Source organism: Cydia fagiglandana, chromosome 5 (genome assembly GCF_963556715.1).
Source record: "Cydia fagiglandana chromosome 5, ilCydFagi1.1, whole genome shotgun sequence".
Classification (NCBI taxonomy): domain Eukaryota; kingdom Metazoa; phylum Arthropoda; class Insecta; order Lepidoptera; family Tortricidae; genus Cydia; species Cydia fagiglandana.
This window is the reverse complement of record NC_085936.1, coordinates 5,721,227-5,747,026: the sequence shown is the minus strand read 5'-3', so window position 1 is coordinate 5,747,026 and position 25,800 is coordinate 5,721,227. Positions and strand designations below refer to the sequence as shown.

The 25,800-nt window shown below is 35.4% G+C and overlaps 2 protein-coding genes across 2 annotated transcripts; both read right to left on the bottom strand.

Moving 5' to 3' along the window:
- Positions 1–478: 478 nt before the first annotated feature.
- On the bottom strand, positions 479–2,255 carry LOC134664798 (uncharacterized). Its single transcript, XM_063521538.1, has 4 exons — positions 2,011–2,255; positions 1,734–1,934; positions 966–1,128; positions 479–637 (listed from the first exon to the last, which is right to left on the bottom strand). Exons 1-4 carry the CDS (start codon positions 2,126–2,128, stop codon positions 580–582), a joined length of 540 nt encoding a protein of 179 aa, XP_063377608.1. The 5' UTR covers positions 2,129–2,255; the 3' UTR covers positions 479–579.
- A 3,838-nt stretch (positions 2,256–6,093) lies between these two features.
- LOC134664720 (uncharacterized) lies at positions 6,094–16,011 on the bottom strand. The gene is made up of 9 exons (XM_063521467.1): positions 15,889–16,011; positions 14,829–15,036; positions 14,394–14,706; positions 14,146–14,305; positions 13,716–13,864; positions 11,238–11,370; positions 8,111–8,335; positions 7,548–7,718; positions 6,094–6,213 (listed from the first exon to the last, which is right to left on the bottom strand). The coding sequence occupies exons 1-9, from the start codon at positions 16,009–16,011 to the stop codon at positions 6,097–6,099; spliced, it is 1,599 nt and encodes a 532-aa protein (XP_063377537.1). The 3' UTR covers positions 6,094–6,096.
- Between the last annotated feature and the right edge of the window lie 9,789 nt (positions 16,012–25,800).

The following is a 25,800-nucleotide window of genomic DNA, read 5'->3' as shown; positions in this document are numbered from 1 at the left end:
AAACGTGATTTTTGACCAAAGTTAAGCAACGTCGGGAGTGGTCAGTACTTGGATGGGTGACCGTTTTTTTTTGCTTTTTTTTGTTTTTTTTTTTTTTGTATTATGGCACGGAACCCTTCGTGCGCGAGTCCGACTCGCACTTGCCCGGTTTTTTGCCAAGCTGTATCTCCATTCACTGTATTGAGTATTCATGGACAGAAATAGGTAGGTTAATTTGAAATTTTCAGTATGCGAGGTAGCCTTCATGCAAAAAAAGCATTTTTTTGTAAATAAAATATGCAGTACTGCAGTGTTTTAAATCTTACACACCTGTACAACAAATATATCAATGAAAGACTGAGGTGGTTTAGATCATATTTTTTTCCTAGCAACATGTTATCAACTGCTATCAGTTTAATGAAAAAAAAAGATAAAACTATACCAACAGTTTATTAGAACAGTAGTGAAACAACACATTACGTAATTGACTTTGTCAACAAAACAAGACTCAACATAAATTATGTAGATTGCAGGACAAAACAAGACTCAGAAGTCTCGTAACATAAATTATTTAGATTGCAGGACGGGTTGCTATGATATCTATCCTGCCTGTTGATTGCTGGCCCAGTCATTCCAGCTGCCTAGATAATTCCTTGTACTGAAAAAAGAAAAAAAAATCACTGGAGTATATAATTTATCATGTCATTGTTCTGACCTCGTGAATGATAAGGATCTTAATCAAATTTTTAGTTATCTTTTTTAATTTTTTTCAATTATAATTTGTCTGCTCTATCCTCGAAAGACACAGGGCAATTTTGGTGCTTATGAATTTAGAACTTTCTTTTGTTTCTATATGAGTTCAAAACTCGAAATTAATTTGTACTTGTACAAGTACACGGGGACTTACGAGGCTATAATATATGGTGTTGTAAGATTCATAGGCCTATCATAAGCCAGTAGTTATGTTTTATAATTATAAAACTTACTTTTTATACCCTGCGTTGATAGCTTCCTGCTGAGCCTTGCCAGACCTCTTTCCAATCATGCAGTAGAATATGATCTCCGTGTTTGCAGAAGGCTTTGGCCTGTTGAAAGTCTTCTGGAACTGTTTGTCCGACATTTCACCAAGCACTTGTGGAACTGTACCCACTGGAACATGAAACAAGAATGATCAGTTTTTATTGGTAAAATAGATCAATCACTACTAATATTTCAAATGTAAAGTAACTCTGTCTGTAACCTCTTTAAACTTAAACAGCTGGATCAATTTAGTATGAAGATAATTTCAGGCTTGGGGAAGGACATAATAGGATAGTTTTTACAAGCTTTTATTTAACTTGCAATGTAGCTATGTAAGAACTATGTTTGTACGGGCCAAATCTTACAAGTCAAATTAGATCCACTTCCCAGTTTCTGGTGAAGCTGAAAATTTGCATACATATGTAAGTCGGGTGACAATGCAATATTATGGTACCATTGAGCTGATCTGATGATGGAGACAGGAGGTGGCCATAGGAACTCTGTGATAAAACAACCTAATTGTGTTTGGGGTTGTTAGAATTGTCTTGATAAGTATTATTTGTCTGTGGAAAGAAAAGTAGAGTCAACGATAAAAGCTTGAATCAAAAATATCAATCAACATCATTGGATGCGGACAAAGTCATGGACAGAAGCGAATGTTTTTATTGAGTATTCCATCTTTAAATATGAAAGCAAATCAGTAGCCAATCATGATTGACTGAACATGAACTCACAGGGTATATTAATGCTATTTGGTATTTTCCCATGTTCCTTGACTTCATCAGGCTCCCTAACATCAACAATTAAAACAGAGGACTTGGTTGTAGCTTCTTTCACGTAATTGTAATCAGCCGTCAATGTCGGAGGTTCAACCTTTTCCGAATATAAACGCGCGAAATATCCATTTTGTGATCTAAAAGTTCTAGGACATATATCTGGAAAAGAGTCGGCAGATAAGTTTCTAGAATATTAAAACATCATTATATAAAGTAAGGTGATGAATATTATTACAATAAGCAGCAAAATTTGAAAATTTCATTGAACTCTGCATCGCAGTGGCTTTCAGGCAGTTGTAGGCGGGCAGAATAACAGCCCGGCATATTCCACGGGTAAATATTTGCCGAAACATTGTTATTGGGTATTGTTCCTTGAATATGCAATTTTTTTTCCTAATATTACGGCCTTTAAATATTGAAGATATTTATTGTAAATAGTTAAAGAAACAATAAGAATTTGAATTTTGGATTACTCAATACCAAGATTTCCTTACGTTTGAAATGACATTGACGTTTTAGCATAGATTTATAATATATAGAGATACCTTCCAAGCGAGCTGTCACCGGGATCACTTTTGGTTAGTGTACGATTCAAGGGCCCAACGTTTTCAGTTCTCTTTGACGGCGCAGCAACTAGTATCACTTCCCACACCTCTCTCTTTTAAAAATGCCATTTGTCAAAAAAAGGACAACCATACTGTTGACAAGGTGAACTTCAAATCAAGTGTTGCCTTTTTTTATGCGCCCAGGCTGTGTATGTGTGCGTAAAAACGTGTATGTGTGCTCTTTTAGGGACGTGAAAAGTCGATTTTAATCGTGTTATACAGTGAGTAAATCTAATACGGGCGAATCTCTTAACGGTGGTTAGTATAGGACAAAGTAAAGGTAATTATAGATGGTCAAGCAAATCTTGTCAGTAGAAAAAGGCGAGAAATTCAAATTTTCTATGGGACGATATCCTTTCGCGCCTACATTTTTCAAATTTGCCGCCTTTTTCTACTGACAAGATCTGCTTGACCCAGTATAGATAACATATACTTAAAGTTGCAACAATAATTTTGTCCATACAAAATAATTCAGCCCGCAATGTAATGCAAAAACACTCACGTTAAACGCTCGTTGACAGTTACTTTCAAAAACTCCTATTGCGTATGTAATGTCATTAACTGTCATGAGTGGGTAAATAATAAATATGATGTTTTTTATCGGACGAAATTACTACCTAGTTTAAAATCAAATTACATCAAAAAATCTTATTAAAGCAATCATTTATTTTAATAACGACCCATTGAAATTACAACTGAAGTGTACTGAAGTTGCTGAAATACTTACCTAAAGAAAACCAACTAAAAAAGAAAACTAAAAAACACAATTTACAACAATACAAATTCTGAGAAACCTGAGTTTAGTTTTGCCCCCTCCACCCTTCCAGTTACGGGCAATCCTTCGCGAGCTCGCTGTATCGCGTTTAGGTACAATTACTCGAGTGTTTCTTGGTACAACCCGATGAGTGAATCGCTCTCTGTACACAGCTAGCGCTCGATGACCATTTTGTAGTGTTTCACCGTAAATAAAAGTCATGTCCATTAATTCAGGCGCAGTAAAAGTTGTTAAACGAGGCATTTTTATAACATACGATTACTCTTGAATCGAACGACTGACATTGTCAAATCAGAGTTGAAATAAAATAAGAAACTTGCAATTCCACCAAAGAGTTTGCCACGTTTTCACACAATGTACCAACCAAGTTTTGTGGTGTTTAGACGGTTTAGTTAATTCTCGGAATAATTTTGGTAATAACTGTACAACTATTAGGCGGGCCGTATGCTTATTTTCCGCCATCCCGGTATAAAAATCAGGCAAATTAAATACGAAATGAATACACAATAATCACTTATGAGATACTGATGTTAGATGAATTTTCAAAAAGGGTGTGCTATCAAAGGTGCTTGTCTATTGCTCAGATTAGAAATAATCACGTCAAGTGCTGTCATCGTGACTGATTAAAATGAAGTCAGTTTCTTGTTGATAAACATGATAAATAAACAAGACTTAATATCTTTTAACACGCCTAGTAGTACTTCTATCTACCAAAATAACTACAAAACATTAAACGCAGTGTAATGCTAACATGTATTATGAATATTCCTCCAGATAGGTAAGTTTGTAAATGCTATTGTTGTATTGCTAATGAACATTTGACTTTTCGGTACCGCAACCATGTTTGCAGTACATTGCTGCTGAGAAATTTTTAAAAAATTAATTATGGGGTCGTAATGAACTGCAACTTAAAAAAACCTTTTACTTCATGATTACACTAATGAATACTATGTCCGATTTAATTTATCGCCCGTATAAGACTTCCACACTGTATATCGATAAACGCTACACAGCGGAACGAAATAGCTATTAATTGATACATGAATGCTAATGAATAATAAATATATTAGAATATAATTAAATAATTCAATTATTGCGGAACACATATTTTAGTAGGTATTTATGTATTTTAATTAAATATCTGAACTTTCCCTTGGTTCCCTTCTGGGGCGTGACGATAAAATTGTGATCTGATAACCACAATAAAGAATAAAAGCGTTTTTGTTCATTTTAGGTATCGTTAAACCTTTGAAGTAAAATTTAAATTGCAAAAAATGTCGATAGTTTATCGATATGACTTTATCGACATGGCTACAGCAAGGTGGGCCACATTGTTAATCGTACCATCTATGAAATTATGACGTATAAATTACACTTGCACTGCGTGGGCTATCAAATCCACTGCAGACTTTTTTGGTCCGACTCTAATTGGGAATTCCGTAAGCATAGCGCACACATTATATTATTTAATAGTACTACCGTACAGAAAGGAAACGAAACTTCCTACAAAACCGAAGTTTGACAGCGGTTCAGGGTGGAATAATGCTGTCCCTTTCTAATATATGGCACTATCACTTTCAGCTATTTAGCGTTGTCAAAAATCAAGTGATTACCTTATCTGTGGTCGTGCACGCAAAAAGTCAAGTGGTGCCAACCCTAAAGCCCCCTCCAGACTATGCGCGTGAATCGCGGGCGAAGCCGCGAATGCGAGTGTGGAGTCGATTTCGCTGTCTGCGAAAATCGACGCCACACTCACGTTCGCGGCTTCGCGCCGCGATTCGCGCACGAGTGTGGAGGAGGCTTAATAATTGCTCGGAGCAACGATGTAGTAACTATAGATGGCCAAGCTAATCTTATCAGTAGAAAAAGGCGCGAAATTCAAATTTTCTATGGGACGATATCCCGTCGCGCCTACATTTTTCAAATTTGCCGCCCTTTTCTACTGACAAGATCTGCTTGACCAAGTAGGTATACAGGGTGATTCAGGAGACGTGAGCAGGACTAACACTGCGCATTTCGTAAATTATAAGCAACTGTTTCGTATCAGTATTAGTGCGGTTAACGTTAATTTTCTAGTTGTGTTGAAAAAAAAAAGTTATTAATTTATTTACGACATGCATGGTCACCCTACAGTTAGAATACTAAACTACCGATATTCTGTGTCAAATTGAATGTCATCACGGTCTGGTTACTTTTGAAAACTCGTATGTCACTCAAGTTTGACGGTTTATTTTCTTCGTAATCAATATGCTGTCATTGCGGTTAAAGAGGTTTTTTGTTTATTAATTAGATCTTGTAGGGTGACCATGATTGCAGAGAATTAAATTTGCCCTCGCCAAAAATTTAAAAATAGGAAAAAGTGTGCTTGTTTCACCTAAATACGACGGTAATCGATCAATTATCAGTTACTGAGTGTGCAGGATTAGTCCTGCTCACGTCTCATGAATCACCCTGTATTTAGTAATCTGTGGCCGAGCGGAGCAGAGTTTGACCGAAGTCAGGAGTTTCGTACCCCTGCCTTTAGCGCAAACATAATTATGGAATTTTCGTTCCTTGGCCTAAGGCACTGGTCCCACCGCGAGCTAGTAAGCTATGAGCTATCGGCTATAAACACGAACAAAAGATAGCACTCCCGTGTAAATAAAAGAGACACGGCGATATTTATAGCTCACCGCTGGGCAAGTAACTATAAATATCGCCGTGTCTCTTTTATTTACACGGGAGTGCTATCTTTTGTTCGTGTTTATAGCCGATAGCTCATAGCTTACTAGCTCGCGGTGGGAACAGTGCCTAACTCTAATTTCTTTTTCCAGCAATTTGTTTTCGTCGTGGTTTGTTATCGTTAGGTATCGAATATCGTGCTATTTGGTGTTTAGGAGATGATTAAAAAAATACAATTTGTTCCCAAATTAATCAAATATAATATTTATTTTTTATTTATTTATTGACCAGCTTTCAACATTTCCATTAGGCGACTACGTATGATTTTTCCCGTCTGGTTTCTGGGTATTTCCGGAAGAAATATTACGCCGCCTCTCAGATGCATGTATGGTGGTACCTGAAAAACATGCATTTATTTCAAGTTTAGAATAAATAGGGTATTTTATTGAAGTGTATATTTTTCACACATCACCCATTCGAAAAACGGCTTTTTCTTCCCTCCTAGGAGCTCCCAAGCTAGGAGGGATCAAAGTGGCACTTTTATTCCCTGCTAGGTGGGTCCAAACCAAAGTGACAATTTTCTGTTCTAGGACACAATTTTATTTCCTTTTTGCATATTTTTTTTTTACTAAATAATATATTGGAATATATGTAATAATTTCCTCATAGGTTATGTGTAGAGGGCGGAGTACCGGTGGCAAATTTCACACTAAATGTATGGAGTCGCCTAAGTATTCTTATGATTAAATAAATAACGAATAAATGATTAATTTTGCATAATAATTTTTAGGAACTTATAGAAATTATCTTACGAGCATACAAATATAATGTAATATGTTGTTAATATCTATAATACATAATAATATGTTTTCTTATCAAAACATTATCATTAGGTACTAAATACTAGACTAAGAAGTTATACCTGCCAAACGATATATTATTTTCAAGACCATTCAATTACAATTGAGGACTGGAATTATGTGTTCGAGGTCCTCCTCACAATCTACACTTAAGTGCGTATCCATGTTATAAAATGACTGGACTATGGTCACATGTTCCTGGTTTTTCGGAGTGAATCGGTTTCTTAATTTATTGAAGATCCATTTATGAGTGGAAAACGATCGCTCTACATCTACCGATGTCATGGTTGCATGTTTAAGGACTTGTTTATAATTTTCCATTGTAATCATATTCCTTAATTCGTCAGCATCTGGGTTTCTATCTAGAACCAATTCGAGTTTATTTCGCACGGTTTCACTTCCTTGGAGGCTTAAAATACTCCTAACTATATCTATTACCAGAAAACTTTCTTCTATCGGAATTTTAGTGCATAGTGTTAAGTACTTACTTCCAATTTACGAGTAGGTACCATACTAAGTACATTAGGTAAATGAATAATTTTATTATTCAAGCCTAAAATAATAATTATAAAAACGACTCCATACCTTTTGTGTGAAATTTGCCACCGGTACTCCGCCCTCTAGTTATGTGAAAAGCAGTACTAGGTATGTGTCACATGATGGTCACATGTTAGCAAAATAAATAATTTAACGTTAACACTTGAATTCCTCACAACACTCAGGATTCTATTTTAGAATCCCTTGCTAGTCTCGCTACGTTCGGGATTCAATTATAGAACCCTTCGCTTCGTTCAGGAATATTCAGCATTCAATGTAAGCCCTCGCCGCAAATATGTATTTTGCTCCCTAGTGACACAATCTGTAAACAAACCGCTGTAGTTATGTAGTCGATGAGCTCCCGCTCAGAGACGCTGGAGCCGGGCTGTCGGACCACGAAGGCCACCGGGTCCTCGCCGATGTCTCCCGCCGGCTTGCCCACGACGCCCGCCTCGAGCACGCCCGGATGGAGCTCTAGGATAGTCTCGAGCTCTGACGGAGCCGTCTATGAACCGATAATAGTTATTTGTTTTACAAGGGGCCAAAGTTGTTGTTTAACACCTCTTACACCTCGTGCTATATGAGCAAGCAAAAAATTCTAAAATCGATACGAGCGTATTCAAGTGGTTCGAAAATTTAAATCTTGAGAGTTGCGAGGGTATCAAGGCACGAGGGTTAAAGAAACTTTGCTCCCGAGTGAAACACAATTATTTTAAAAAAGGTCACAAATCTGAACCTAACCTAATGGCTTCTATACCTATATAACAACAATTTTCAAGAGTTTAGAAAAAATAAATGCTTTTTGAATCGAATGCGTTTCGGTCAAATGAAATAACGGCACACAACCATTTTTTTTTAAAAAGCGGGAGGATTCCAAAGTCCAAATAATACACCTACCTTAAATCCATCATAGAATATAATCTCCTTCAGCCTGCCGACGATGTAAAAGTATTTGTCTTCATCGTAGTAACCCAAGTCTCCAGTTGGGAAGAAACCCTCTTGGTCTAGATACGTGGCCCGGTCCATCCCAATGTACCCCTTCATAAATAGAGGCCCAACGCGCAAACGTATTTCTCCGCGCTGGTTGGCACCTAGAGTTTCACCAGTTTTTGGATCGATTACCTAAAATTAAACAGATTTTGTTGGCGGACTGCTCGATATACCTATTTACTTGTTACTTGTCAAGATTTGCGCTAACTGATTCGTCGTATACGAATATTGTAAGTATTAACGTCTCGGCTCGTACAACGGTTTGTCTCGACTCGCACGCGCCATTAGTTCAAGCAGACCTAGTGGCTACGTAATTCAGCATTCTGGAAAAGGTGTATCAAGTGCTTTTAATATTACATCTCTCTTATCGCCGGACTCTTTCTGTTAGACTCTTTCTGAGGGACAGTGAAAGGTATTGCAACAAAGCGAGATATATAGCAGAAAGTGTCCCCTGACCAGATCTAGACACGCGGCAGCGTGTCAAGCCAAGTTCAAGCAAAGGAACTGGCTAGCCAGCGCCGAGTGTAATATTACACGAACCACTTGGTGCCACTTTTGACCCTTCTATAACTCAAAACATCTTTGACGTAAACACATTAAACTACGTGTGTTTAATTATATCCATAAAGGATATCTAGAAGCCCAAATTTCATGAAGCTAGCTCAAACGGTTATAAAGGTATGAAGGTCAAAAAGTCGTAAATTTTAAGACTGACTTATGACTTATAGTACCTAAACCTAACCTACTTCCAGATGACCTAGAAGTATGAAATTTGGAATCCAGCTTGGTTATTGTGTGTAACCGTAGGAAAAAATCTAAAAATAAAATAAAGTTAAAAAATAGGGGGGGTCCCCATACAAAAAAAACACTTTTTATTGGGATTGACATATAAGTACCTAAACCTAACCTACTTCCAGATGACCTAGAAGGATGAAATTTGGAATCCAGCTCGGTTATTGTGTGTAACCGTAGGAAAAAATCTAAAAATAAAATAAAGTTTAAAAATAGGGGGGGTCCCCATACAAAAAAACCATTTTTTATTGGGACTGACATATAAGTACCTAAACCTAACCTACTTCCAGATGATCTAGAAGGATGAAATTTGGAATCCAGCTCGGTTATTGTTTGTAAGCGTAGGAAAAAATCTAAAAATAAAAAAAAGTTAAAAAATAGGGGGGGTCCCCATACAAAAAAATATTTTTTTATTGTAGCGTTGGAACCGTTACAAGCAGATATTTGAAACTACCCCAATATATGTATTATTATATTTGCTATATTAAAATAAAGTTTAGTCAAAAAATAAGTGGTGTCCCCATACAAAAAACTTGTAATACGCCCTAAACAACCGGCCAACGGTGTGTCGTCGGCGGCGCGCGGCACCACATAATTATACAAAGAACAGAAGTAAAAACCATACAGCGGAAACACAAGAAAAAACATTAAATCTCAATACCTGCCTAGTTTTCTTTACAAAAAGTATTGATATCCCACCAAAAACATAAATGTAAAAAAGGAGAGCCAAGTTCAATACAAAAATTATGCTTGGCTGTGGGGCTCGCCGCAAAAAGAATGGAGATCTAAATGAGTGCCACTGCCAAGTTCTATGCAAAATCCAAATATGTATTTATAGGAACGAAATAACATTATAAACAAGTATTAAACTCTATTTCTTTGCTTTATTGGATACCTATAACAATTGCTGTTATTTAAAAAAATGTGAGATCTTAAAGTAGGTTAGATTTGGCTTGGCCAGGTTTTATTAGAATTACAATATATATAAAATGATTGATATAATGAAAACTGGCCAAGTCAAATCTAACCTACTTTAAGATCTCACATTTTTTTAAATAACAGCAATTGTTATAGGTATCCAATAAAGCAAAGAAATAGAGTTTAATACTTGTTTATAATGTTATTTCGTTCCTATAAATACATATTTGGATTTTGCATAGAACTTGGCAGTGGCACTCATTTAGATCTCCATTCTTTTTGCGGCGAGCCCCACAGCCAAGCATAATTTTTGTATTGAACTTGGCTCTCCTTTTTTACATTTATGTTTTTGGTGGGTAGTAGATGTAATAATAACTCCTTATCAAGCGCAAGTATAAATAAACGGAATCAATACACTAAATGCAGGAACTGTACCTTTATGTAGGTCCCTATATCACAGATTATATAATAGTTCTTACGAACAGATACTTTTCTCTCAAACAAAACGCAAATACCTACCTTTTTGATACCTACACAAAAATACAATGGAGTGACCTTCAACGCGCCGCTCCCCGCACCGCGCGCACCGGCACAACGCTAGGGTTGCTGACGCTTAGAAATGATAAATAAATACCTACTTAAACAGCGGAGTGAAATAAAAGGAAAGCTAAATCTTAAATTATACCTAATATTCCGATTATGCGTGTTTGCGAAATAGTCATTTTAAAAGCTCATATGTCCCTGCAGTAACCGCAGTGTTTACGCCGTTTTATAAACCGCGCAATAATCCCAGCAAGAATTATTTTAAAACTTCGTGTAATTTAAAACCAGATAGAGATTAATGTTACACAATAAAGAAAAATAATATAAACCCCATGAATACAAGTAATTAATTATAAGTTAACCAGAGCAAAAATTGAGTAAGTAGGCACTTTCCGGTGTAAAGTTAACTTACTGTCGTTAAACTAAACATTTACCAAAATAAATTAAAAATATGCTACCTATTTCAAATAGATAGATATCTAAAACTATACATTTGTCATAAATAATAAACATTACATGTTTAATTAAAGAAATTCAATAGTAGGTAGGTACCTACTACGTAGCTTGTAACTATCGTAAAAAATGACAGTGCGGTGCGGCGCGCGGTGACGTGCGTACGTGAGCGCGTGTGGCAACACTGGCAACCAACTGGCTTGCTTTTCTACCGTGAACGGGAGCGGATTCGTAGGTATTAAACCGAGCTCGCGCGGAGAGTTCCATAGGCCTGCCTATATGTACATAAATAGTTGGTACCTAACTTATACTCATCTATGGTTAGTACCTTCAAAGTTATTCCAGGGTAAACCGAACCAACACTTCCACTTTTAGGTCCTTTAACACCGAATATCTCTGACGTTAAGCAGCCAGACTCAGTCATGCCATATACTTGTATTACATCTCTTAGTGTCGGCAATCTATGAATAAACAGTGAATTGGCAAAAACTCTTGGAAATCATCAAAAATCAAAATCAATGCACTAAGGTAGTCAGTAGTAGGGAATGTAAATCGGTTATTTTTTGTATGGTAATAACCGCGGTTTCGGTTAATAACCGATTATTTCCATACAAAAAATAACCGAAAATAACCGATTTGCATTCCCTAGTCAGTAGGGTTAAGGTACTAAATATACAATATTTCGCTTGTACGGGACTCAAAATAAGCCCTCGAAGAAATGTCAAACTTTGTCCTCTTTCTTTTCCACTAATAAATACCTATCTGATTGATAAGCCTGTAAGTATAATGTGTACCTACCCTGTACCAACACTTTCATTGGACTAAAGATGTAACTACCTACTTATAATCTAAAGATACCACAATGAATTTATGCACCTAAAGTCTAGACACTCTAGACAATCAGTTAATGCCACTTAATGCATTTGAAAAAATAAATAAACAAATGAACATGAAAAAAACATTTTGTAGTATTATAAAAGCTAGTTAATGTGCAACAACTCTACAAGAGAGCAAAGTTGGATTTTGCTTCGAGTAGGTACCTCACTCACTGATCTTGAGTCTTGACCCTGAGCAAGCTAAAGAAGGAAGGAAGATTTTAATTGTGACGTTCCACGGGAAAAGGTACCTTATGAGGGTTTCTAGTTTCGGAGATATGAAATGTTTTGTAAAGAGGTGAAAAAATGCTCAATTTTTTTTTATTGTGTGATCTGAAACCTTAATGCGTAACGTTTGTTTACCTGTTTTTATTTTTGTTATAAGTTAGTTATAAGCCTAGTAATGTCGTCTCAGAGTTTAGTCGAAAAGGTACCTTATGGAAAAAAGATTGAAAATTCCCAAAAAAACTAGTCAATACGGGAAAAGAAGTTTGGTAGAGAACTGTATTAGCATTCTGCAAAACTAATTTGATAATTTCAGTTCTGGTTGGGGCGCCTAGCAAATATTATAACCGTACATCGACCGACATTACAAATCCAAGTAGCCTGCTATTATACCAAAGTTACTCTCGTCAAGTCTTTCTTAACTAGTATAATCTTCATTTAGTTTGGTCGCATGCAATAAATCAGCCATTGGTTTGCTGAAAAATGCCAATACCCGACGCATTACCTTATGGAATATCTGAGGTCATTGAACCTCAATGCCGCTTGTCTTCAATGGCAACCAAAATATATTATTGATAAGAAATAGACGATTTATACCATCTTTACCCCAAAATATTATTAGTTTATCCTAACTGTTCCATCATCATCATGCCTCATCATGTAACTTAACCACAAGGTACCTTTTCATTACATACAAATTATTGGTCTTTTTTAAGATTATTATGACGAAGAACTAATTAAATTTGTGGCAGTTTAATGTAAATTAATATTTTCTATTCATAAAAGATAAACTTCAATGTGATTGATGTTTTGTAGTGATGTATTATTAGATTTATTTCCATAAGGTACCTTTTCGTAAATGTATGGAGCAAATACTGTAATTGTTATGTAAGTTTAAAGTGGCATAAGGGGTTAAATATAGTATTTAGTTGGGGTTTTAGGATTTATTTCATTTGAATGACAGAATTTCTTTCATATGTGCTCAGAAAAATTGATTGTGTGTTACATTAAAAGTAAAAATATTCAATTTTCTGATTTTATATGAAAAAGTCAGAAAATACATTTTCACCTCTAAATCGGTATTGTTTTTTGCTTAAACTGTCTCTCCGTGTCGTTTTCTAATAGATACAATTTAAATCTTGAGAGCTCATTGCAATCAATCGTGAAAATGAAATAAAACTTTATTTTCAAGAGATTGGTTAGTATACACATAAATCAGTCGATATCAAAGGTTTCTATTTGCATTACAGAACAAGTCGCAACATTTTTTTAATCTCAGATATATAAGGCATTATTATTTGTAGTCAACTATGTAACTTACTTCAGGAACATAGTTTTTTAGGCGGCTAAACTTAAAACTTCTCTATCGTAAAGTTGCTCATTTCACAACATTATTTTCAAAAAATCATATCTCTGTAACTACGCAACTTAGAAGGTTGATCTTCTGTGTTATCGATAGCTTATTTATTGTAGATTACTGGGGTATGCATAACTCCATACCCGCCATAAGGTAACTTTGCCCGTGGGACGTCACAATTAAAATGCAATCAAAATGCGATTTAAATTAACTCGCAAACTGAGGACAAAATTGTTGCTATTGCTTGTCGTCGGATCCCGAAAGTTAACTAATCGTTTATAGTCCATCAAATGCCATTAATGCACGTAACACTGAAAATATTTAAATAAAATAAACTAGTGATAACTACCTTTTTTTCAACAAATCAATTGTTTGACCACCTAGAGGAGATGCACGACTAAATATAAATTTTAGTGAACTCAGGTCGTACTGTTCTACTGCTAGTTCTGTTTTAACTAGGTAGCCGACGAGTGAAGGCACTAACATAGCGAGATTAACCTAGAAAAAAATTGAATTAGCGTTAATATTTCACTTAGGTATTGTCCACGACGGCGACATTTCATTATTGCACCTACACAGAAGCAAAATCTTCTTTAAATGAAACAGGTTCTAGGTATTGGAAGTGTCAAAGCATTGTTAGGTCTATACATATATATTTTTCAGTAAAATAACTTCTAAGAAATACATAGCAGATGTAAGAAACTAAAACCCGTTCTGAGCCATGCCATATTTTTCTATTTGTTGTTGTTCTAAATATTTAAAAATGCATAGGTATATACCTTACATAGCTGAATTGCCTTCACTATATTTTCAGATGTAACGTCGTCCACAAATACAATTTTTCTCCCGAGCGTCATGTACATGTAAGTCAGCAATATGTCGTAAACGTGAAACCATTCTCCTATTATAAACATGGTTTTAAGAGACTCGTCCTCAAAACTAAAAAAATGAACACTGTAGTGATACATTATAAAAACATGCAACGACTTCCTACAAGACAAGGCAATAATCATATTTTCTTACATACCCATGTGGCTGGCAGTTTAAAATAAAGTTTAAATGCGTCAGTTGGACTCCCTTTGGCATGCCGGTGGTGCCAGACGAATACAGGATAATTACGGTATCTGTTTGACCCTGCACAGTGGCAGGTTCAAAAGTGGCCAAGTCTGCGACTGTCGGCACCGCCTTTAACGATACTTCTATATCGTCATTTTCGTCAAAACATATGAAGTGTTCAATGAAATCACATTCTTTTAAAACGTTCTTATATGTTTCCCAAAATAGTTGAGAACATATGAAATATTTAGGCCTAGATAAGTTCAGTTTATGTTTTAGGACCGCTGGAAAAAACCAAAATGATCTAATTGATAATAGATATATATGTGTGTTAGCTCAGCAATAAAAAGATTGGAGCTCGTGTCCTTGCCTCCCTAGTAAGCATACATAGTATTATCATACTGACCTTTCCCAGTATCTAAATCAAGCGGAGTATAAGCTGCCCCAGTAAACACCACAGCCAAGGCAGTAGAAATAAATTGTATTCGTTTCTCGCTGCCTATACCAACAGTTTGTCCATTTCCCACTCCCAAGTTTCTCAGAAAAACTGCGACATTCACTGCGTATTCAATTAATTCTTTGTATGTTATTTTTTCTCCGGACAGAGGGTTTTCCTAAAAGTTAATGAAAATTGTAGTCTGTACTGTGTACCTTAACAATAGATCCACAATTTTGATTGTGGCATCGCCTAAAACACGGCGCAATTTTGGGCTGTACCAAAATCGTTCTTAGCATTTTTTTAAACAATTATCATAACTTTGGCACAGTTTATAATCAAAAATAGGTATAATAAGGATACTTTAAAGTTCTTGGTCCGTAATTTAATGGTGTGGTGAAATATAGTTGTTTTACAAGGGGACAAAGTTGATGTTTAACCTCTTTTGCTAATATTGATACCCGAGCAAGCGAAAGATTCCAAAATCGAAAAATTAAATAATGAGTGTTCCGAGGGTTTCAAGGCACGCCGTGGGTTACATAATTTTTTCCACCGAGTGAAACACATGTTTCACTAGGTACACCAACACAAGGAAAATAAATATACTAACTATGAAATATCAAACAAACTCAAAGCAAATCGATTCAAAACGATTGTTATTAAATATTTATCATTCAAAATCATCATTAAAAAGTCAATTCTAACCACATTAAGAAAACAACTCAAAATTAGCATTTGATTACTTTTCCTCACATGTGAATAAAATACAACTTTCTTACGTATCAGATTGCGAACAATTAAGAGAGCCTTTACCAGCTTGAGCTGGTGTCGTGAAAAGATATTTTCTAAATCATGAAAAACCGTACAAACGGCCCGCCTCTGTCTGGACGCATGCAACTTCGGGGTGTCACTTGTGCGTTGTCGGAGCTTTGTATAAGTTTGTACTTTTCATTATGAATTTATGAAGAACCCTATTCACCGGTTCTTCTACAAAACCTTTTCTTTAGTTTTTGTGTTAAAAATAACTCACCACTGCTATTTCGTTACTTTTGCAAAACGACTTTAGCCGATCAAACAGATATTTTCCGAAATTCAAATGTGCAGGCACTTGAATATTTTCATCGCCATATACGTAGAGACTATTCTTAAACATCGTCCTTTTTTATATTGGTACTTTAGGTTTTAGAAAATATGAACTTTATTTGATTTACGTCTTGATGCGATAGTCTATTTTGTAGTAAACAAATGAATTATATAAAATTCCCTAATATATATTTCATTGTTATCAGTTGGCTAAACTAAGTAAATAATAATAAAAAGATAGGTGATTAAGTAAATATGATAAGCTAGGTACCTACATTTTGTTGGTTTCGCTAGCAAGATGTTATGTCGAAGGATGTTTAGGGTTCCGTATTATCAAAAAGAATCTGGCGGTCAGTCTGTCTGTTAATCTGTTACATTGCTAAATATCTCGAGAACTACTTTGAGTTAAATACGCAAGCGATAAGGCCTAAATAAGGGATAAGGGGGAGACCTATGTTCAGCAGTGGACGTCTTAAGGCTGAGATGATGATGATGATGATGATGACGCAAGCGATATGAAATATGGAATAGAGTTCTGTGCGTAAAGAGAAGAGCCGTGAAATGTAGGGGACTAGGGGAGCCCATACATTCTAGTAAGAGCGCGCGACGCGCTCATTCTTTCTTCCGTGATTCTAGTTATATTATGAACAAGGGCTAACACAGACGCCATCGATTTACCGAACTCCGAATGTCGGGACTTTGGGTTCGGCGGAATCCTAAACTGGAATCTCCCCAGTAATATTTTAGTAGGTACGAGTATGTTGTTGTTATGGTTTCCCGTGGTGAAAAGTTGTATGTGCAACATGTTGCTTGCTCGGGGCTCAAAATTATCTCTCGAAACAAATATTAACTTTACTCTCTTCTTGCACAATCACAATAAGGCATTAAGTCCGCCATTTGTAGGTACTTATTTTTACTGTGTTTAAATATTTTTAATAAATAATCTATACTCGAATGTTTTCTAAAGCTACCCATTTCAGATTGCGCGATTCAGAATTATTAGTACATGGAACAGCGCCATCTAATGTACAATTTTTAAACTAAACATAATAAATTGTAAAGATCGATCAAAATCAGTCATACAAATGTATGTCACATACAAAGAATATAATACTCACTAGGAGAAGAACGGTAACTCCATACAAAAAAATGTCCCCAACCGTTTATACGTTTATACTAGTGGCGCCGTCTTTGTGTACCAATGGAACTAAAGTTGACAACCGGTTTAGCCTGGCGGGTATTGGTAGGTAGTAATTCTGTTGATAAACATATTTGTTATCTTCATATCACGAAATATATGCAAGATGCAAATATTACCCCTTGTTTGTGGTATTATCAAATGATTTAAATAAATTATCAGTGGCGGATTTCCCATAAGGCACAGTAGGCCCGGGCCTAGGGCGGCAAGATATTAGGGGCGGCAAATTGTGACAAAAAATTCGCTGGACATCCCGGCGTCAAGCCATGGATACGATAGAGGACTCTCTAAATTCCATTAAATAACCAAAAAAAAAAACAGATGATAACAAAAAAAAATAACTCAAAATTAGGCCAAGCAACGAATTCTCAAAAAAAGGTACATATAGAGGGAAATGCTTGAAACACAATTTTTGACTTCGTATCTAACTTTATTTGGACTACCTCTAGGAGGTGAACATATCAAAAGTCCCCGGCCGTAGCCTTTGAGCCGGGGGGGGGGGGGGAGGAGTTTGAAGGTCACATTTTTCGGTTTTTCGCTTATATCTCGAAAACTGTGCGTTCTAATGACATGATCATTATACAAATGAAAGCTGGTTAAATTTGCTACTAGTACGGTTACCATCAGTTTGTCACTGACATAAACGCCGTCGAGAACGTAATTTACTTTCTATACATCTCGCTCGCACTCGCATATTAGTGCAAACGGGATGTAGCTCAATAGTGGGACCGGATTTTTGCACTATAAGTTTTGATAATTCTAAAGTTGAAAAAGTGATACTTATCTGATATGGGACATATTTTTAAGCATATTTGCAATATATGATGAAAAGTTAGAACGAGCGTTAGATATAAATTAGGTATTTATATATTTTTAGTAATGATTTTTTAATATTGAATTAAAGTGCAATGTTTAAGTTCCATTGTTTATAATATGTATGACGCTTTATAATGTAAAATTATTAGAAATTTTTTTAACGTGCTTCTTTGTCAAACTACAAATTAGCTTATTATTTTGTTGATATTGAAAGTTTAATAAATCCACAACAACATATCTCATTTTTTAAGTTAATAGGCACGCTAAAAAGCTAGAAGAATAAGATATATGCTCTAGAATTAATATGCGTTTTTTGTCCTATAAGATCCAATATTGAATTAGAGTCTGTAAAAATAAGTCTATTACTATAAAATAATATACGCAGCCATATTATGGAAAGTAAGAAATTTCTGCGTGTAGCTTGCATTGTAATAGTAAAATCTAGTTAAAAAGGCGCGAAATTCATACATACGTCGCGCTGGTTCGTCAGTCGCCGGCGCGGCGCTCGAGAGCCTATCATAGCCTACCTATACTTCGCCCCTCGCCCCACCTCCCGCTCAGTAACACTGTCTGTCTTTTCTTATCATTCATTTGTTTGTTTACCGTGCACATATATAAATTAGATGCGGACATTACGTGAAATTAAAATATCTTATTACGTAAAAATACCTACAGCTGGTCAATCAGATCTTGGCAGTAGAAAGAGGCGGCAAATTTGAAAAATGTAGGCGCGAAGGGATATCGTCCCATAGAAAATTTGTGTTTCGCGCCTTTTTTTTGTGACAAGATTTGCTTGACCAGCTATATTTCATTATCTTGACTAATATTGTAATAAAAATGTACAAAATATTCACAACTATTTTTTACTATACATAGTTTGTCAAAGGAATGTCTCATTTCAAACATAGACAGAGAGAATCATCATACTATCTTTGACTTACACTAGTACTAGCACCCAAAAGAAAAGGATGAATATAGTTTTTTTGTTTTTATTTACTGACAAATGGTTTGACCAACTATACCTATTTCTGGTTCCTATTGTCATGTCCTGTCCTATTCAAGGTCAATATCATAATATGTATATTATAAACCAGCTGCTCAATATTACACGGTATACATCCTGAATATACAATAAGGTAAGTGAGGCCACTTACCTTATTGTATATTCCGTGTGGGCCGTATATGCCTATATAGATAGAGCCCACCTTAAATTAAAATGGTTTTTTTTGGTCTTTTGTCAAATTAAAATGGTTTTTTGTCAAAGGAATGTCTCATTTCAAACATAGACAGAGAGAATCATCATACTATCTTTGACTTACACTAGTACTAGCACCCAAAAGAAAAGGATGAATATAGTTTTTTTGTTTTTATTTACTGACAAATGGTTTGACCAACTATACCTATTTCTGGTTCCTATTGTCATGTCCTGTCCTATTCAAGGTCAATATCATAATATGTATATTATAAACCAACTGCTCAATATTACACGGTATACATCCTGAATATACAATAAGGTAAGTGAGGCCACTTACCTTATTGTATATTCCGTGTGGGCCGTATATGCCTATATAGATAGAGCCCACCTTAAATTAAAATGGTTTTTTTTAATAAACAGGATATGAAGTATGAAAAACTCACTCAAATAGGTTTCTCATTTATTTAAGTTTCTTCATTATACCAAAATAGTTATAAAAATATTACGATACTCTTGGAAAATATACCTTAAAAGTCCTATTATGGGCCTTATTGAACACTAGCAGTGTATTACTTAATCCCGCAAAAAATAATCATTTCGACAGTAGGTAATAACAGATTTTATTGTTTTTAACTTAAGAGTTATACATATACAAATAACAATATTTGATACTTCATAACAGGAGGATTTATTTATAATAAGTGAAAATAATTATTTTGGGCCTTAATAACTAAAGATATAAAAATTGTCTAGTTTACGCGAAAATAGTAGGTAACTAAACATAAATCTTTATTACTTACAGTAGTATCATCTTTTAACATCTGGGGGCACGGCAGACGAGCAAAGCATAAGGGCACTATCTACCTTTTCTCGAAGCGCTTCGTCGTGTTTTGGAACCCTCATAACTTGGGGTTGGATTATACCAGATAAACAAAGTTCTCGGACTTATTAAGCATATCAATTGCATAGCTCTTATACTTTAGATTTTATTCATATCTAAAAACTTCGATTTCGTCACTGACTCACTCACTTGATGATCATCAATACCGGGTACTTCCTGAAGTCCTCTAAGAAGCTGAAATTTGGTATGTAAGATAGTTTTAGTACACAAACAACAAATAAATTCAAAAACTTGAAATTAATTTTTTATCCCTAAGGGGATGAACAGGGGGTTTAATTTTGTATGGGGAATCAATAATCGCTGAACCGATTTAGTTGAAATTTGGTATGTAGATAGGTATTGTTATGGGGAAGGATATAGAATAGATTTCAACCTCAAAGTTTACCCTTACGGGGTGAAGGCAGATTTCAACCCCAAAGTTTACCCTTATGGGGTGAAGGGTTTATATAGGGAATCAGTAAGAAGTACATTGTGTAACAGATGCCCCCAGATACTTATTTCAGGATTTTTAATAGTAAATCACCCCCAACCCTTTAAATTAGGGCATGGAAGATTGTCATAAGCATCTTACAAAAAGAAGTGAAATCCCACTAAAAACATTTTGATGTAAAATGTTGCCCAAACGAAACCACTGTCAAAAAGTTATCAGATCTCTTGCCAAGCTTCTAACTCTACAAGCCCTCTAACTTTACTAGCTCTACACCAAAAGTATGTGGCTTGGTCGTTTCGTTTCTACAAGAACTATTGTAAGTATAATACAAAAACCGCCCAAATGCGAGTCGGACTCGCGTTCCAAGGGTTCCGTACATTACGCAATTTTAACAATATATTTTTTTTTTAGAGAAAAGTGAGTAAAATGTCTTTAAAAAACCCGTAGGGATCGGAAAACTAGGTACTTAAGTCCGACTCACGCTTGACTGCACATTTCTAATAGGTTTTTCTGGCATCTATAGGAAAAGAGCTAATATGTGTATTTTTTTCATAATTTTAGACCCAGTAGTTTCGGAGATAAGGGGGGGGAATGGTCATTTTTTGCGTATTTTCTTAAATAACTTCTAAACTATTTATTTTAAAATTATTAAAAAAAATATCTGAGGTTCTCACAATGAGCCCCTTAATTTGATATATAACAAGATATAGTGTTTTTTTCTTCTATTTATCATTCATCTCAAAAGTGACCCCTTTATTTGAATTTCTATTATTTACTTTACATGTATGTTCTTGGGTTATAGACTTACATGTGTATACCAAATTTCAACTTATTGGTGCAGTAGTTACGGAGCAAATAGGCTGTGACAGACGGACAGCCAGACACACGAGTGATCCTATAAGGGTTCAGTATTTTTCCTTTTGAGGTACGGAACCCTAAAAATAATGAATTTAATAAATTTTTCACCTTATGCCCATGTGGCGGTAGCGAAACAGCCAAGCCACATATTTTGACTAAGGTGTAGAGTTAGTGAAGTTAGGGCTTGTAGAGTTTGAAGCTTGGCTCGACAAGAGATCTGACAACTTTTTGACAGTGCGAGTCTTATGGTTTCGTCTTAGCAACAATTTACATGAAAATGTGTTTGGTGGGATAATTTTTTACAGTATAAATATTTATTCGTATCAAATAAGTATTATCTTTTAACATAATTTTGACAGTACATCTGGTGCTACATTACGACACCGGTGCTATAATAAGCACATTAAAACACTCCCTTTGGCCGTGTGTTAAAATTTGTCACTCGTTGCAAAATATCTATTTTTCGCACTTCTATCGTAAATACCTACCTATGTATTAACAAAAAAAGTCACTTGTAAATAGTTACTGCCTTTAAAAAGTATAAGTGCCTCAATGTTATTAGACTTTTTGATTCTATAAACGTCTTTAGGTCAATAAAGCAAGTGATAAATTATTAGAGTTAGACCAAGAAAAGTCTGCAGCAATTTTGACAGCCCACGCAGTGCAAGTGTTATTTATAAGTCATAATTTTATAGAAGTTTCTTCAAATCGACCTTATTAATAAGAGATTAAAAATATTCAAAATTATCTTAAAATATTTTAATCTTATATTTCATCTCATACTTACGTTCAATAAGGCCCGGGACTGGACCTTTTTACCTGCACTGACAGTGGGCCTTCTTAGCAACAAGTACAAATTCAGAATAATTGGGAATAATAGGGAGCAACTGTTATTTTTGAATGCTGGGCCTTGTTACCCGCCGGGCCTCATATGCCTGCACTTCACCTACCTTATTTGTTTTACAAGGGGAAAAGTTGTTGATTAACCGCTCGTGCTAATATTGATACCCAAACAAGCGAAACATTTTTTTTTATTAAATAGAAGGCAAACGAGCAGACGGATCACCTGGTGGTTAGCGATTACCGCCGCCCATGGACACCCGCAACACCAGAAGGGTTGCAAGCGCGTTGCCGACGCGCGTTTAAGATGGGGGTCTTTTAAGGTTTGAAGGTCGTATCGGACAGTTCATTCCACAGTTTGGCTGTGCGAGGCAGGAAGTACATTCACAAATTCAAACATTCTAAAATTGAAGCACGAGCGTAGCGAGTGGTTCGTAAAATTGAACCTTGAGCGTAGTGAAGGTTTCGAGGGACGAAGGTTAAATAAAATTTTCATCACATCAGCTCGTAAAGGCCCTCTTGATTGTTCCAAACGGATAAGAAAAGTGGCATTTAATTTGATGCAAATTTTGAGTTGTTTCCGTAGGTAAATTGGATCAGTTGGTTGGTAATATTGACTTTAAAATGATAAATATCGTTAGTTTGAAATTGATTTTATGATAAAGTAAATATTATCGGAGATGATCGCTCTTAAAAAATATATGGCGCTAGTCATTTATAATCTAAAAGCGCCAAATTACGCAAAATTGTATTGAAATGACACCTGTGGTGTATTGAATTTGAAGAATACTTTAACAAGGGTAGTTATCTGTATGACAATGCACCTAAATTAATTTTCAAATGTATCTATTATTTCTATACTTGACACGATAACGAATTCTACGTAAACGAAACCGCGGGCAATCCCTAGTACATATAGAAATAAATAAGGAAAGGTAAGTTTCCATTAGTGTACTGTGTAAAATAACTGTTTACCATTGATAATAATTTTATAAACGCTTTGCGTATTTTTAAGGTCACCGCGCTAACCGCTAGCCCGCGACCGTCGATCGCTGCCTCCTGCCCCGGCGCACAGCGCGGCGCGCGAAAACGCCGCGCGTTTGAAATGTAACTTAATATAAGCTCGGAATGCATACTTACGTATCAGTATTTAGTGTCGCCGTGATTTTATATTTCTAATCTTTTGTGTGAGAAGTAAGATCTTTATTATGACCGTGTAGTATTAACTCTACAAACTTTAATTCAATATTGGCTATACTGCTTAACCAGAAATCAATATCTAGACAAGCACATTGTCTACATTTCTAACTTTTTACATGTATACTAAGTTGATAGGTAATATCGTAATTTTGCAATATCAGCTACTCTAATTCTGTATTTACATAATAATTCGTGTTTTTACGTTCACCAGAAAGCAGCTGTTCCAGATTTCTAAAAACCGAATATTGTGAATAAATTAAAGTGTTATTGAATATGTTAAAGTTTTTTGTAACTTTAATTTTATATTTACATAGTTATTTAGCAAAAATTGAAATATTTAAATATGGCCGAACGCTCCACCTAGAATTTTCTAACTTTTTACATGAATGTTATTTAACATGCTTACAATAACATATCAAAAAAGAAAAAACTTTAATGTTATCAAAACCCATTTTTGTTCCACCGCTGGTCTAATGTATAGAAAGTAAATTACGTTCTCGACGGCGTTTATGTCAGTGACAAACTGATGGTAACTGTAAAGCTACAAGTTATTTGATATCTTGAGGGCCCTCCACACTTGTGCGCGAATCGCGGAGCGAAGCCGCGAACGCGACTGTGGCGTCGATTTCGCAGATTGTTGACGCGTTCGCGCCTTGTTCCCCGTTTTTAGGGTTCCGTCCCTCAAAAGGAAAAAACGGAACCATTATAGGATCACTCGTGGCTGGCTGTCCGTCTGTCGCAGCCTATTTTTTCCGAAACTACTGGACCAATCAAGTTGAAATTTGGCGCACATATGTATGTTTGTTACCCAAAGATGGGCGTGTAACGTAAATAAATTAATTTTAAATATAGAGGCCATTTTTGGGGGGCAAATGAGAAAATTTAAAATTAAAGTTTTTCAAACTATATCGTGTTACATATCAAATCAAAGAGCTCATTGTAAGAATCTCAAATATATATTTTGTATAATTTTAGGATAAATAGTTTAGCAGTTATTCAAGAAAATAGGCAAAAAATGACCATTCCCCTCCCCCCCTTATCTCCGAAACTCTGGGTCTAAATACCTACTAATTTGCCCTTTAAACTTCTCAGGAATTCGCTGGAGGCCAAAAGAAGGAAAAAAAATTATATGATTATAGGTATAGCAAAAAAAAAGGATTTTCTTGTTTCTTTTTTAGATTTTTTGAATGTTTTTGTAGGTACATTAAAAGTCAATGCTATTGGTCTGTCACTTAAAATGAATAGGTAAGTATTTGCTTATTTTTTTCGCAAAACCTATGTTCCCATGATCATATCATATCACAAGGACGTGTAGTTTCTGAGATATAATAAGCGAAAAACCGAAAAATGTGACCTTCAAACCAAACTCCCCTACCCCGCTCAAGGGGACTTTTGATATGTTCACCTCCTAAAGAGTCCAAATAAAGTTACTAAGTTAAAAATGTGTTCCAAGCATTTCCCTCTATAGTACCTTTTTGTTGCCTGACCTAAATGTAGTAAATAGGATGGGTGCTGATGCTGAGAAAGGGGCGGCTACAAGGCCTGGGGCCTAGGGCGGCAAAGACTGCAAATCCGCCACTGGGCATGTTTATGTTTATAACATTATATATATTATTTATTAAAAAATGTTTTACATATAAAAACATACACTGAAAACTGGCAACTAACTTAATAAAAAAATAGACATTAATAAAGCGCATTCACAAAGTTTTCAGTACCTTTTATACAAATAATATTAGGCATGCCTACCTATTACACTTTACACACAGGTACACTACACTTTACACACGGCATTTTACACAGATTTCCAACTTGTATTCATAAATTTCTTCACGGTTAATTAATACGCTTTCCAGATGCGTTATGACTCGGTTCCTTCTGAACCCACTAAAGTTGTAAATTTCACTCTGGCTGCTTCAACAGCCGTTGCTCCGCATTTAGCACATTTTCTATGTGCATTGCTGTAATCCATGTAGGTACAGACTTACAGTCTTAAGTGGTACCTAGCGGTACACGTTGTATGTATTATTTAAAGAGTTAATAAATAAAATTTTCGTTATGAACTTTAACCACAGCAGTTGGACAGAGTCATTGACAAATATATTTTTTATTATGGTGGGTAGACGTACCTACCCTCCATATATTTTATGAACATTGATAAAGACAGTTGGAAGAAAATATTCATTACAAAACTTAATCGCATGTAATTAAGTTTTAAGCGTTTTAAGTCCCTTTTTATGATTACTATTGTATAAAATTCGTGATAATTTAAATCAGAGTTGGGAGCAATGTTGCTGTAGAAAAATGATTTTATTTTTATTACTCGCAACTTTTTCCCGGAGGCCAACGCACACATAGAAGCTTAAGGCGCACACATGCGCAATTATTTGGGGACATAACTTTCTTAGGAAGTGAACAGGC

Bases quoted from the DNA above. Each gene is read 5' to 3' on its own strand.
- LOC134664798 (XM_063521538.1), bottom strand. From the start codon at position 2,128: ATGTTTCGGCAAATATTTACCCGTGGAATATGCCGGGCTGTTATTCTG. The intron at 1,129-1,733 runs GTGAGTTCATGT...TTCATGTTCCAG, and splicing joins AAATAGCATTAATATACCCT to TGGGTACAGTTCCACAAGTG. The intron at 638-965 runs GTAAGTTTTATA...TTCTTTTTTCAG, and splicing joins ATCAACGCAGGGTATAAAAA to TACAAGGAATTATCTAGGCA.
- LOC134664720 (XM_063521467.1), bottom strand. From the start codon at position 16,011: ATGTTTAAGAATAGTCTCTACGTATATGGCGATGAAAATATTCAAGTG. The intron at 15,037-15,888 runs GTGAGTTATTTT...ATTAACTTTTAG, and splicing joins AAAGTAACGAAATAGCAGTG to GAAAACCCTCTGTCCGGAGA. The intron at 11,371-13,715 runs GTAGTTATCACT...GTTTATTCATAG, and splicing joins ATTGATTTGTTGAAAAAAAG to ATTGCCGACACTAAGAGATG.